General features: G+C 34.2%; 2 protein-coding genes across 4 annotated transcripts; one reads left to right on the forward strand and one right to left on the reverse strand.

Annotated features, from left to right (window-relative positions):
• Window positions 1-313: 313 nt before the first annotated feature.
• On the forward strand, window positions 314-5,275 carry LOC100820300 (putative class VII receptor-like cytoplasmic kinase). 2 transcript variants are annotated; one of them, NM_001253116.1, is made up of 6 exons: window positions 550-975; window positions 2,642-2,777; window positions 2,892-3,025; window positions 3,147-3,270; window positions 3,670-4,052; window positions 5,216-5,275. In NM_001253116.1, the coding sequence occupies exons 1-6, from the start codon at window positions 550-552 to the stop codon at window positions 5,273-5,275; spliced, it is 1,263 nt and encodes a 420-aa protein (NP_001240045.1). The 2 variants fall into 2 exon arrangements, with proteins under 2 accessions (XP_006586718.1, NP_001240045.1); XM_006586655.4 differs by lacking the exon at window positions 5,216-5,275 and having other exon boundaries at window positions 314-975; window positions 3,670-4,348.
• A 1,769-nt stretch (window positions 5,276-7,044) lies between these two features.
• On the reverse strand, window positions 7,045-11,775 carry LOC100775393 (protein NUCLEAR FUSION DEFECTIVE 4). Of its 2 annotated transcripts, none has more exons than XM_003534283.5 (3): window positions 11,351-11,775; window positions 8,465-9,408; window positions 7,045-7,902 (listed from the first exon to the last, which is right to left on the reverse strand). In XM_003534283.5, the coding sequence occupies exons 1-3, from the start codon at window positions 11,678-11,680 to the stop codon at window positions 7,425-7,427; spliced, it is 1,752 nt and encodes a 583-aa protein (XP_003534331.2). In that variant the 5' UTR covers window positions 11,681-11,775; the 3' UTR covers window positions 7,045-7,424. The 2 variants fall into 2 exon arrangements, with proteins under 2 accessions (XP_003534331.2, XP_040861041.1); XM_041005107.1 differs by having other exon boundaries at window positions 8,465-9,269; window positions 11,351-11,751.
• Between the last annotated feature and the right edge of the window lie 2,756 nt (window positions 11,776-14,531).

Genomic DNA, 14,531 nt, shown 5'->3' on the forward strand with positions numbered 1-14,531 from the left:
TACTGGCAAACAGCACGCAAAAATATCAGTATCCATGTCCATCATGATTTGGACTGATGATCTATAATTTCCAATCTTCATGTTTAAGATAAATACTATGTTATATAAGTTATTTTTATTTAATTACCAAAAACCAAATACGTACATACCCTTACCGCTTAATATTTGGAGACAAATAGTATTTTAATTTAGAAAGCGTAAAATTAATCAGAGTCAAAATGGAAAATATTACTCTAAATGGACCTAATTAATACTACGTACCAAAAGGCAAAAAGACATTGGTGTATTGTGCATGAAGACACCACATAGATGCCAAATTAAAGAACAAAACATTAACGTATATAAGTTAATAAACATGACAACATATAATGCCCCAAAAAAATTACTAGAGTGGTTAGAGCAGTTGAAGAAAGAATATCTTTTCCTCCGTCTCTATCACATAGAAAAAACTTTATCATATATTATATGATCTATCTCGGTCGTACTTATACTAATTTCACACAACACCTCATCCCTAAGTCCCTAACTCCTTCATTCTTTGGCTAGAAAATGAAGCAACCATCATCAAAATCAAAGCCATGGAGACCATTCACAGCAAATTGCTGCTCCACAGAGGACCAAACCATTTTTAAAAACTTCAGCAGGTGCAAGCCATCACGTTCGGATTTGTCAAAGAACATTGCACCTTTGCCATCATTCAGAAGGCTCTCTTTCTCGGATCTCAGCCGTTCGTCGTCGACGCGAATCAACGAGGATCTTGCACAGTCTTTTGGGTCGGACTTGTTTGATTTTCAGCTGATTGAGCTGCGTGCCATAACACAGAATTTTAGCAGCAATTTCTTGCTGGGTGAAGGTGGCTTTGGAACAGTGCATAAGGGTTACATAGATGACAATTTGAGGCTGGGTTTGAAGGCACAACCTGTTGCTGTCAAGCTTCTTGACATTGAAGGTTTACAAGGACATCGTGAATGGCTTGTAAGTGTCACATATCATTCTTTATTGTGTTTAATTTTGATACATCAACTATTATAATTTTTTTTAAATTAAGACTTTTATTTTCACATGTATGGACCCAATATTAATTAATTAATTAATTATAAGTTATTTTAAATATTACTTCTAACATAAATATTGCAAGGTCCAATAATATTATCATGACCTGCAAATAAATGATATATACATATATATACAAAAGTTGGTAATTTTTAATTACATGATAGTGAATTCAATGATATTTTTAATTAATAGATATGAATTGAAGGATATTGACTTTTACATCTTGGTGTATATTTTTAATTTAAGTTTTTTAAGGAAGTATTTTTAATTAAGTTATGCTTTATTTCTTTGGTATATATTAATGAGGAATGAAGAGTACTAACTACACCAATTTAAGAATTAGCTGTAATAAAGGTTGTGACCTTTACCCACTCTAATAATCTCAATTTAGCTGAAGCAATATTAAGAAGAAAAAAGTATTCAGAAATTAATTAAGTTGATTATAATATATTAAGAGGAGATGAGTTATATCAGAATTAAATTCTTAAGTTTACTGTACCATGCATGATTGCATACGTGGTCACAGTAAAACAAATTTAAAAACTCATGCATGTATGTGGTCAAGTATTGGTTGCTGCTTAAGTTCTGATGATGGTTCATAACAATAGAGATTTGAGGAAATTAGGCCTTTTATTCATTGTAATTAAATTTACAAGTCATTATCAGGGTCGTTTAGTTTTATTGTAGTTGTTAGAATTAGAATCTTCGCAATTCATTTTTAATTACGATGAGCGTGATCCCAACTAGTGGGAGTGGACTAAACACTCCCTATTGGGGCATCCAAAAAGAGAAAAGTCAGGGAATTTTGTAACTTGCAAGACTTTAACACGAACTACTTTAGGACTAAAAATAACTTACTACAATATCTTATTTTTTTATTCTTGGGAGAATGGATGCGAGTCAATTACTTAACAAGATTTTTTTTAATTGATAAATGTTAATTTTTGTTAAGATATTAATTTTGTTAGTAAAAAAAATCAAACCTGTTACCTAACAAGAAAGATGAAATATAATAAAATATGCTATGAGAACCCTTAAAGACCCAAGCCCATTTTTATATCGACAGGCCTGAAATTTTGAAACCCAATGCAGGCCAGCGCAAAAGCTTTTGTGCTCTTGTAAACTTATTTTTTGGGGGGAAAATGCACTTGTAATTTTTAATTTATTATTAAGAGCAGTTTATTCCAGCATCATCTGTTTGAGTTGTTCAGTTTTCTCTCTTGCAATTTGAATATAAAAAAAATTAAATTATTATTATTAAAAGAACTTTTATTCCAGCATCCTCTTTTTAAGTTGTTTAATTTTCTCTCTTGCAACCTGGATATAAAAAAGTTAAATTATTGGTTTGACACTTATAATTATCTCTATTTTAAGTTTTAGTCCAATGTAAATTTTTATATTTACATGTGCCTAATTATTAGAGAAAACTTTTTCGCAAATAAGATTGTTATTCATAAAAATTTTCTAGTGGTGACATAAAATCGTTTATTAATCTATAAAGAGTTTTATACAGACAATATAATAGCAAATTCGATGTAAACTTTTTTTTTTTCTGAGCCAATTGAATAATTTGATTGGGTTGCAGGCAGAAGTGATTTTTCTTGGGCAGCTAAGGCACCCCAATTTGGTTAAGTTGATTGGATATTGTTGTGAAGATGAAGAACGACTACTTGTCTATGAATTCATGCCACGAGGAAGTTTGGAGAATCACCTCTTCAGAAGTAAGCATCAAAATCCTTGTTTATTTTTATCTGTGAAACATATGCTCCATAGCCTCATTTACTTTAGCAACTATTTTGTTGTCTCTTTTTAACTTACTCAGTTAACCACTTCAGGGCTAACATCACTGCCATGGGGAACAAGATTAAAAATCGCAACAGGTGCTGCGAAAGGCCTTTCCTTCTTGCATGGAGCTGAGAAACCAGTCATTTATAGAGACTTCAAGACTTCCAATGTTTTGCTTGATTCAGTGCGTAATTAAGAATTAACTAACCAAACATTGTCTTTTTTTTTATTGATTAAAACTGTAAAATAACACAAGAAACTAAATCCAATGAGTTTTATGCATCATGTGCTTTTGTCTAAAATAGGACTTCACAGCAAAATTGTCAGATTTTGGACTTGCAAAAATGGGGCCAGAGGGATCAAACACACATGTTTCAACCAGAGTCATGGGCACTTATGGATATGCAGCCCCAGAATACATCTCCACAGGTAAGATTAATAAATCAGTGATTTGCCTCTATATTATATGTTTACTATTTCTATAAGGAGAACCAAGTGGAATTCAATTAATAACCGGTGTTAATAGGGGAGAAATTATTACGTGATCTGAAATCAAATGATCTTGACCAATCTGCACGTGACACATTGTTAACTCTTTTTGTAAATTAATAAATATATTATATGTCACATGGAGATTATTCAGATCAATCTTCATATGACACCTTATTAACTCTTTTTTTAGCTTTTAAAAAATCTTGTAAATTAAAAAATATGATTATTTATCACATGGAGATTGATTGGATCATATGGTTTGAGGAATCATGTAATAATTTCTCATCAAATTGGGTATAATCTGCTGATTTTAATGCAACATATGATTGTTTACAGGGCACTTGACCACCAAAAGTGATGTCTATAGCTTCGGGGTAGTCCTGCTAGAACTGCTTACAGGAAGGAGAGCAACAGACAAAACAAGACCAAAGACTGAGCAGAACCTTGTGGATTGGTCAAAACCTTACTTGAGTAGCAGTAGGAGGTTGAGGTACATTATGGATCCAAGGCTTGCAGGCCAATATTCTGTGAAGGGTGCAAAGGAGATGGCACATTTGGCATTGCAATGCATAAGTTTGAATCCTAAAGACAGACCAAGAATGCCAACAATTGTTGAAACTCTTGAAGGCTTGCAACAGTACAAGGACATGGCTGTTACCAGTGGACACTGGCCAGTGTCATCAAAATCTACTAAAAATAGAGTCTCCAACAATAATAACGTGAATGTGAAAGCTAGAGCCGGTGTAAACCACAAGCAACCTTCTCCAGTTCCGAGCAGAAAAACTTGATTGCTATCTTTTACAAGAGTGGTTTTAATTAACTACCACATGTGGTATAAGACTAATTGTCAAGCCACCCTTTATATGTGTATAATTAAATGTATAAAATATATATGCTATATAGATAAACTATTGAGTGTACATTAATTTAAAATCTTTCTTTGACAATTGAAATCTTCTCAATCCATGATCAAAATGAAAATCAGCTAGATGGGTTGAGCCATCTTTTTCTAAAATATCTGCATCCTCATCCATCCTTAAGTCTAATTATTATTATTAAGATATCTTCCGAGAAAAAAAAATGCCACTAAATTCCGTGATTGGTTTAGCATGAGAACATAACTATTTTCTTCAAGTTAAAGTCTTTCCATGTGATTTACAGATCAAGGGAGATTCCAATAGCAAGTAAATGCTGCTATTTACTCAAAGTTATAAGCCAGGAAGACGAGTAAATTTTCAACTGCTTTAGGACTGGACAAATCCTACAGTTACGTCACATAATTTGACTACACTTAATATATTGCAAAAATGGTTAACCTTTCAAATCATGTACGCAAATTGCAGTTAACTCTAATATGCTCAGCGGTCCTTCAGGAAGCACATGCGTCAAACCAACCGTCTTAATTGACTTTGACTTCTATTATCAAAATAGGCTTCTTAACAGGGTTGTTTGAGTGAGAATAATAGAAAGTTGATATGACCAAATTAAATTTTAAACAAGACCTACCCCATTTTTTTTACCATGATCTACTATTCAAGTGATATAGAAAAGTTAATGTGCAAATATCTTAGGCCAGCTACTCTGCTTCAGTTTGTGTGGCAACAGAACATGTAGTTCTAAATTATAAAGAGAATTAAGTACTAAGTAGTAGTAAATTTCTAATTAACCAAAGGTGTGGTTTCTTTCTTTCTACATAAAATTTAAAAGACAAAACTTAACCAGGAATCCAGCATATTAAAAATGATTCTCAATTTCTCTCAAGTCCATTTTGGAACGGGTGTGCTAGCTAAATACAGTTTCTAATTCACAAACCTACGAAACCTTTGCCACATGAATCCACTTTTTATCTCCCTCAAAAGGGGCGTGAGAAATGCAATTAAAGCAAAATCCAACCCAACAAACGCACTTGGTTCATTGCATTCATGCCTTAGTGCCTTTCTAGCCCCCATAGATAATTTCCCAACAACTTCCACCTCAGAATTCAAACACAAATAAAATCTACGTCCAAAATTTCAGAATTCCATTAAGAAATGGCCTTCGACAACAAATCCAAGAAGTCTAGTTCCCCTTCTAATTCTACTTTCTTCATCACCCTTGTTTTCCTTGTCCTCTGTACCATACCAGTATTTTTACTCCTCCAAACAACCACCACCCTCTCCAAAACCTGGTCAGGCGATCTTCGTTTAGCTGAATTCGCATGGAACAAACTCCCATTTCTTGAACACAACCCTTCACCCGTACCTCTCAAAATCGCTGTCTTCTCTAGAAAATGGCCTATTGGAACCACTCCTGGTGGCATGGAGCGCCATGCATTCACCCTTCACACCGCTCTAGCTCAACGTGGCCACAAGGTTCATATCTTCACCTCTCCACCACAAGAAGAAAGTGCTTCAGACACAACAATCAATCACCAAGCAGATGCTAATGCTAATGCACCCTCTTCACCTTACATCCATTGTCACGAAGGGGAGCCGGGTAAGTGGCGCTACAACAAAGCATGGGAACAGTTTCTGGAACAAAACCAGAAAGAACCATTCGATGTAGTTCACTCAGAGAGTGTAGCACTTCCTCACTGGCTTGCTCGCGAACTTCCCAACCTTGCAGTTTCTTGGCATGGCATAGCTCTTGAAAGCTTGCAATCTAGTATCTTCCAAGACTTGGCTCGTACGCAACATGACGAGGCTAGTTCCCCAGACTTTGACAAAGGCTTACAAGGGGTTCTCCCTAAGATTCTAAATGAGATAAGATTCTTCAGGAAATATGCACACCATGTTGCTATCAGTGATAGTTGTGGTGAGATGCTAAGAGACGTGTACCAAATTCCCAAGAGAAGAGTGCATGTGATTCTCAACGGGGTAGATGAGGATGGCTTCAGAGAAGATCTAGAATTGGGAAAGGAATTTAGAACCAAAATTGGCATTCCAAGCAATGCTAGTTTAGTGCTTGGTGTAGCTGGAAGATTGGTGAAGGACAAAGGTCACCCTCTCCTTCATGAAGCATACTCTATGCTAATAACCAAGTACCCCAATGTGTATTTGATTGTAGCTGGGTCAGGACCATGGGAGAATCGGTATAGGGACTTAGGGAGGCAAGTTCTTGTTCTTGGATCAATGAGTCCTTCCATGCTACGAGCATTCTACAATGCCATTGACATCTTTGTCAATCCTACACTTAGGCCACAAGGGCTTGATCTTACTCTGATGGAAGCCATGATGAGTGGGAAGCCTCTTTTGGCATCGAGGTTTCCGAGCATCAAAGGTAGTGTTGTGGTGGACGATGAATTTGGCTTCATGTTCTCTCCCAACGTGGAATCACTCTTGGAGGCTCTCCAAGCTGTGGTGAAGGAAGGCAAGGAAAGGCTTGCAAGGAGGGGAAAGGCATGCCGTGAATATGCAATTTCTATGTTTACTGCAACAAAGATGGCCTTGGCGTATGAGAGACTATTCCTATGCATAAAAGAAGATAAATTTTGTAACTATCCTTGAGGTTTAAAATCTTTTTCTTTCTATCATTGCCTTTTCTGCTTCTTTTATTCGAACATGACTGTATCAAAATTATAAAAAAGATTGTCAGTTTGAGATATTGTTTTGGTAATTATAATTTTATCCTGAATTGTCAAGTGATAGCTTTTGTTTTAACCCAAAAAATGAAAAATATTTTTTTTATGCCGAGATTTGTAAATAAATCTCTTAAAATTTATAGACTATTTCATGGGCAGGTGGCATCTTAAAGGCCAAAGCATATATATTGTATACATCTTGCCTCTGCTTGTTCAGCAGCTATTAGAAAACATAAAACTATGTATACTATGTACATAGCAGAGAGTTTATCTGCTCACATTGACCCAACTCATGGTGGCAAGACCTCACTCAAGGTTTCATTGTTGCATATTTCTTCAAACCTCATGCTTCCAAAGCTTCAACGTTCCATCCTTATTTACATGCTTTGTTTTTAATTGTTTTCCTGTTTGGTGCATTGCCAGAGAGAGAAACAAAATCCTCACTCTCCCTTGCTTCAGCTCTGCCTAAAAAATCATAGCTCCTATACAATCCACCTTGAACTATCAACAATTCTATGACCTGTGCTAAAGTCTAAGACACAACTGATTGCGCTGAAATCCGATGTCTCTCGAAGCGATCATACGCGTGTTTGGTTCTCAAGAACAACAACACACTAGAAGTAAGTCCTAGGACAGACATTCCTCCCCACCAGACAAATGTCCAGAAGTAGCACTTTCTTCCCATGCACACCAGTGTGTCAGCCATTAACTCTCCCGGGACATTGTAAGCATTCTCATCATAAATCAACGCAGCCAGAAAACCATACAGAAGCGACCCAATGGGGATATTTGTTATGAGAATGTTGTGATTGACACTCACACTGTTGGGTCCAAATAGCTCCGATGTAACTGCCACAGCAGCCGCGAATATGAAGCCAGAACTCAAACCAATCAATGCAGTGCCTGTTTTAAGCGCAGCGGCACTGTCTGATACAGCAAGCAATATGAACGCAACTGGGGTTGGAACAAGTGCAATGGCTAGCCATCCGGTCCTTGCAAAGTAGAACTTACTGCATTTTGGAAAAATACTATCATCTTAACTGCTACAATATTATTTTACAAGATTTATTCCTGAATCAAGAAAGTAAAAAAGAAGTTGTTTTTCTCCATACTAGAAACACACTTTTTCTAATATAGAATCACTGAGTATAACTCATTAAAGTATAACCAACATAACATTGTGAATTCTGATAAATTTCAACCAATAACAAATAGTGTGTTAGAGAATATGTTATTAACAATTTTTTTTAGAAGTGCTAACCACATAGTCTCTAGCACAAGAAACTATTGCATAGTCCGAGACAATGTCATCTTGACCAATCTCCATGTGACATGTTATTAACTATTTTCGGTAAATTGAAAAAATATGGTTACATATCATGTGAAGATTGGTCAAGAACATGACACATTATTAATTCTTTCTTATAAATTAAAAAAAAAATGCGGTTAGATATCAGGTGGAGATTGGTGCAATACAGTTATTTCTCCTCTAACATACCCCTTATGGCACATCATTTATAAATAAGCTCCATAAACATGATACAAAAGATAAATGGTGAGGATAATACTTACTTTCGAATATAGTCTGGTACAGCTGAAAGCAAGCGGCCAAAGAAGGAAAATGCCGAGTATAGTGTGACAAGGGTAGATATGCTTGAACTGAGGCCTAAAGATTGAGCTATCTGCCCCAGATTATTGCTGTAAACAAGTCCAATTGTGCCTCCACAGAAGTATGTAACATAATAGAGCCAGAAATCCAACCTCCGGACAACCACTGCAGCAGTGTGCTCTTCACCTAGCATTGCCAACTGATCCTGGCCAAACATCTTGTCACAACACAAATCACTAGATTTTGCACTCTGACTAATTACATAAATGGATCCATTCTCACTCAGCAGGCCATGACTGTCCCCATTACTGAGACTTAGAGCGCTGTTTTGACATGTGAGGAGTTCCTTATGAAGCTCAAGATCATCAACATGAACAAGAATGAAGCCGGAACCTTCCATCCGAAAGCTGGAATGGATGGCATGGTGAAACCAATCTCGAGCATATATAGTTCCAGGGATACATAGTGGGGAAATGAGGAGCAAAATGGCACCACCAAAGTAGAGCCTCGACGTGGATTCATCACAAGTTGTTGAGCCAAAGAGGAGGAGGTAAATACCAGTGAAAATGGCTAGGAAGTTGAGTACTAGAAATATCACAGAGTTCCTGCGAGAAGCTTCTGGAGATCTATTGAGAGAGTCTAAAGGGGGTTGGAGAAGAATTGGGACTAGTGCTACAAGGGAAGTGAGAAGAGGAACAAGGGCATTCAGGAGCAGATACAGTGCATCAGATGAAGGGTCTATTGAATTGGCAGCAAGTGTGTAGAGTGCTGCACTCACACCATTGAAGCTCACAGTGAGTGATAATGCAAGGGGTCTGTTAACCGGGAAATTCCTAATGCAGAGAACAAAACATACTGTGTTGAACCAACAGATGCTACAACCACTCAACAGACACAGAAGAAAGTACTGCATACCACATTCAAAGTAAAAGCTAGTTAACTTGACTAAAAAAATATAAGCAATTTTCTCTAATTAATATTATTATATTTGAAATGCTAGCAACACATTCTTTATCACACTTATATATTACAACTCGTGAGGTTTATTCCTTTGGAGTTGATCAACCACCATATATAGTGTAGTTGCAACCGGTAGCCGCTACTTCAATCTCATTATGATTCATGCATGTTTCTTTACTACTACATCATACTATCACTTGCCAACAGTCCTTTAAAGTTTAAACTGTAAAGCTTGGGGCCAAAGCAAAAGCAAAAGGTTTGAAGTGGAAATTGAGTTGAAAGAGAATTTGCGAAGTTGTTGTCATTTATCATTTATGTGAATATTCTGTTGTGTAAGTATCATTGTTATTTATTGTTTGGATAATTCTTTTTTGTGTGTTATATGATGATGTAGTAGCTAGCATATAGAAAAGAACCACGTCAGTTAGGTTCGGGAACCATCGTTAATTGATTAATTCGGAGATTAATGGTCACATGGGACCAGCAGAATGAACGAAAATACAGTTGAAAAGTTGCTAAATGAAAAGGATGTGTCTTGAAAACATGCCCACAAGTACAAAACACAACTACCCATAGCATAAACGATTGATGGAGGTAATTAATTAAGATAGTTATAGCCTCATAACTTCTATCCTTTTCAGAAAATATGTCATCCATTCAAATAATATAGTTGACATAGTATAACGACTTTTTTAAACTTGCGAAAACTACAATTTTTATACTAAGACACATCCTTGGAATCTTGGGAATGGGTTGTCTGTAGTGATAAAAATCACCGTAGGATGCAGATTCCAACCATTCAATAAGTTTCATTATTTTTATTTTAAAATTAAAATTTAAAAGAATAAGTAGTAAAATGCTGACACTTGATTTGGCCAAAGTTCTTTCTTCCACTCAAAAATAAAATAAAATTAAAAGTATAAAAAGTATTAATCAGTGGCTTAATGCAAATGCAATATGTGCAGACAAACTATTCTGATTTCTCAAAAAGAGAAAAAACGGATAGAAGCTCCAAAAGCGAATGCCCCACGTCTAAGGGGACCCAGAACAATTAATAAAGAGAAAAATAGGTAATATGTTTTTATTAAAATTTAATAAAAAATATGATGATAACTTTCCTCATCCTATTTTCCAAAAAAAAAAAACTTTTCTCATCCTCAAAAACATGCATTTATGGTTAATTTTCCTTAATTAATTTTGTTTTAAAATAAAATATAAAATACTAAATAAGAAAAATATAAGTGTAACGGAGTAGGTATTACTAAAAAAAATTACTCTCTAGGTCCATAAATTTTAAAGTAAATAAAAAATTAGATATTAGAAAGTTGTAATTAATAATCAAAATTTTCTATTAGAAATAATTTTTTTATTAAAAAAATTCATAATTTTACATGAATCCGATCATCAAAAAAACATTTATCTATATTTACTTTCTTAAAAAAAAAAAATGCAGGGTTAACGGATGTCTAGACCACAAGGTAATCCCTTCCCTGAGAAAAGAAAGCGGAACAGTAAAGTCAAGGCCACAACCTATCAAGAAGAATGCAAAAATGGCAAGTTGCTTCCTAACTACTCAAAAAAATACATTGACAATTTAATGTTTTCCTTCTTTGTCCGACTGACAAGTATCATTCGCCAGAGAAAATCTTGTCCGAACCGAGTAGAAGTACAATCATCCAAATGCTATTGCAAATTATTGTTGATAATTACTTGACTTAATAAACCTTTTAAAATTTATCGACTATCAGGAGTAAGTTTATTGAGATTTATGATAAGTGTGGTTAAAATTAATCATATGTAGCAAAGACGAATTAGAATTGGTATAAAGTGATGAAACTGAACAAGGTGTTGAGAAATGAAGTTCCATATATGAATGTGTTTGAACTTACGAGAGAATAAGGCAAGGTGATGAGATTTTTGATGGCGAGCCACTGGAGGCCGTAGCCGATGAAGCCCATGGAGGAGGCGATGAGCAAGACGAGGGAGAGCGGTAAGTGGATGAGAGCGAGGCCAGAGGACCAACCGAAGACCTTGCCCATGTCGCTGGCGGTGGCGAGGTAGTTGAGTTGCAGCTGAGAGATGTTGAGATGGGATTTCAAGGAAGAGGAGTACTCGGAGAAGTCGAAGTTGGTGCCGGTGAATGCCTGAATCCATATGCTGGCCACCAGGATCATCCACTTCCGCGATTGCCCCGCCATGCCTATCTCTCTACATCGCATGGAATTCCTCCCTTATAAAGGAACCCCACAACCACACAGCCACACAAACCCCTCTTTTCTTTTATAGGAAAATCATTTTTCTTTTTATTTAAATAAAAGCTCTTTACTGGACTCACTGCATATATATATATATAATCCCGATTATGCTGTTTTTCTTCTTCTTATTTTACTCTCAACAATCACATACTATATATATTTGACTGTATGTATATATCTAAAATAATTAAATTTACTCATACGAAAAAATGTGATAAATTTATTACATTTTATTTTGTTTTTTTAGGATTAAATTTTATATTTTTTATATTTTAATAATCAATTTATCATCGTATCGTATAATAGTATTTTTTGAGTCTTTGGATTTATCTAAATCTTGAAGCCAGTAAATTTCTAAAATTCAACTCTAAACTTTGTAAAAAAAATAGAATTAGTATTGATTATGAGAAAATGATTTAATATCTAAAATCTCTCACATATTTATCTTTAACTATTATATATAAACCACTTATAACCTACCGCATCTTTTTATTTGTCAAATGCAAGCATGAAATGCCAATTTTCCTCTAGCGCATAAGAGGAGTGCTAGCAAGTATTCTCTTGTTTTAACAAATACTTTATTATTTATTGAAATTTACTTTTAAAAATTACAAAATAATGAAAGAATCATTAAATAATAAGTGAAATCTGTCAAAATTTGATTTTTTAAAATAAAGTTCAGTTAATAACAATAATGTGTTGCTAGCATTTTTTAGTAAATAATAATAATTTCTTAAAATATATAGTTAATAGGGTATGTCTTTCCTTTAAAAAATATATATGTTTTTGTGTAAAGTTTTTTATATTATTATGTAATCACAAATTATTATATATGATAATGAAATTTGATGGCTTTTTAAATATCATCTTAAAAGTCATATTAATAATTATTTCTAATTGATTCATACTTCTTAATTTTTGGGTAAAAAATTATTTTTAATTCCTATATTTTTATTGTAAAAAAAAGTTCCTATACTTTGATCGGAAGTTTTAAAAACATGAGAAATTAGTCTCTCTTTTCTAACACATCATAATCTTTTTAAAGTTACGAGAGAATAAATGCACATATTTTTTAATGTTTGAGGACCTAATTAATCACTATAGTATAAGAATCTTGATCACATTTAACTGAAAGTATATGGACTTTTTTTTATTTTGGAAATTAAACTCATTTAAATATATGAATTCCAGCAAAAAAAAATACTATTATTTGATCATAAATTATTTTGCTTATAATAATTATTTCAAAATTATTTAAATTGATTTTTAATTATTTAAGTTTTAATGTTTACACTATAATTAAAACCTTTCCAAAATATTTTTTCCCTATAATTAATTAAAATCTTTCCAAAAAAATTTTTCCCTATAATTAATTAAAATCTTTCCAAAATTGTTTTGCCCTATAATTAATAATTCCTCACCGTTCGGTTTGTAAAGCCCAAAGACTATTTTCATATAAGTTAGGCCCAAAACAAATTATATTCTATTACCAACCTTTTATAAAAAAAAATTATAATTCAACCACCAAATTATTCAATATTGAATTTTATATAAACTATATATCTATATATATTTTTCGTGATAAAAAATTATTTATATTTTAAAAAGTATAATATATTAAAATAAATTCATCACTTTAAAAATATAGAAATTAAATAATCAACGGATTAAATTATCAACTATAGTTCATGAATTAAATAGATTATTCAGTCAAAGTTTTGTTGAATATTATGAATTCACACCCTTTCGAATAAGCTAATGAAGAAGAGAAACACATTTCCATCATTGTACATTGCTTACAACAACAAAAACGTATTTCCGTGAAAGATATTTTGGTCAAAATAGTATAACATAAAACTAGGGTGAGAACTTACTTTCAAGGGAGTGAGAATAACAATTCCCCTTGACATTTTGGTGTAAGATGTAGCAAGCTAAAAGGCCCAGATCCATGACGACCAATTATTTACAAAAGGCTTCCAAAATTTGTTTGTGAAAAGAGCCCAAAAAGAATGACCGAAATTAATAAGGGTATTGCTATTAACACTGTCCGTGTGGGTGACTTTTAGCTATATTCCCAAATTGCCCCTTAGACGAAAATGCAATGAAAATGTGTTTCATTACGCAAATGGGGTGAAAAAGATAAAACACAACGAAAATATGATTTTGTTATGCAAATGTGCAACAAAACCATGTTTTCGTTGTGTTTTGATTTTTTCACCCCCATTTATATTTGAAAATTTACAAAACAAAATGGTGTTTCTATTATTTATCCCCACACCCTTCCAAAATGGAAATGTTATTCCATTTTGGGTAAAAAAATCCCCACGCCCTTGCCCTTTCCCCTTTTCCTCTTTCCCTACCCCTACAAACGACACAACCAACACAAACACTTACAATAACAAAACAACACAAACACTCAGCGATGGCGTTGCACGATAGAGGCATGGTGGATATGGGCTGGGTGGGGTTCGCAACGGGTGGAAGTCGTAGGGGTGGCATGGGGAGGGTGGCAACAGAGGAGAGTGGCAGCATGCGTTCTGGATCTGGGCTGGATTGGGGTAGACCATTTTGGATCTTAGGAGAATGGAATAGGGTGTAAGGATTTGGTGAGTGGGTAAAAGAAGAATTTTTCAAGGTTGGTATTACCAATAGCAAGGGTTGATAGTGAGAATAGTAGTTAAAAGAGCACCTGAAGCCCTTCGAAACAATCGTTTTGTATCCAAAACTCCAAATCAAACATAGATGTGCAGTTGATTATGCATGCTATTTTTGTTTTTGGGAACTACAATAAGTCCAAGTAGCGAATCTGTCACCC

Source organism: Glycine max, chromosome 9, assembly GCF_000004515.6.
Source record: "Glycine max cultivar Williams 82 chromosome 9, Glycine_max_v4.0, whole genome shotgun sequence".
Lineage (NCBI taxonomy): Eukaryota > Viridiplantae > Streptophyta > Magnoliopsida > Fabales > Fabaceae > Glycine > Glycine max.

Bases quoted from the DNA above. Each gene is read 5' to 3' on its own strand.
- LOC100820300 (XM_006586655.4), top strand. From the start codon at position 550: ATGAAGCAACCATCATCAAAATCAAAGCCATGGAGACCATTCACAGCA. The intron at 976-2,641 runs GTAAGTGTCACA...ATTGGGTTGCAG, and splicing joins AAGGACATCGTGAATGGCTT to GCAGAAGTGATTTTTCTTGG. The intron at 2,778-2,891 runs GTAAGCATCAAA...TAACCACTTCAG, and splicing joins GGAGAATCACCTCTTCAGAA to GGCTAACATCACTGCCATGG.
- LOC100775393 (XM_003534283.5), bottom strand. From the start codon at position 11,680: ATGCGATGTAGAGAGATAGGCATGGCGGGGCAATCGCGGAAGTGGATG. The intron at 9,409-11,350 runs GTAAGTTCAAAC...TGTGGTATGCAG, and splicing joins TCACCTTGCCTTATTCTCTC to TACTTTCTTCTGTGTCTGTT. The intron at 7,903-8,464 runs GTAAGTATTATC...TCCAAAATGCAG, and splicing joins GTACCAGACTATATTCGAAA to TAAGTTCTACTTTGCAAGGA.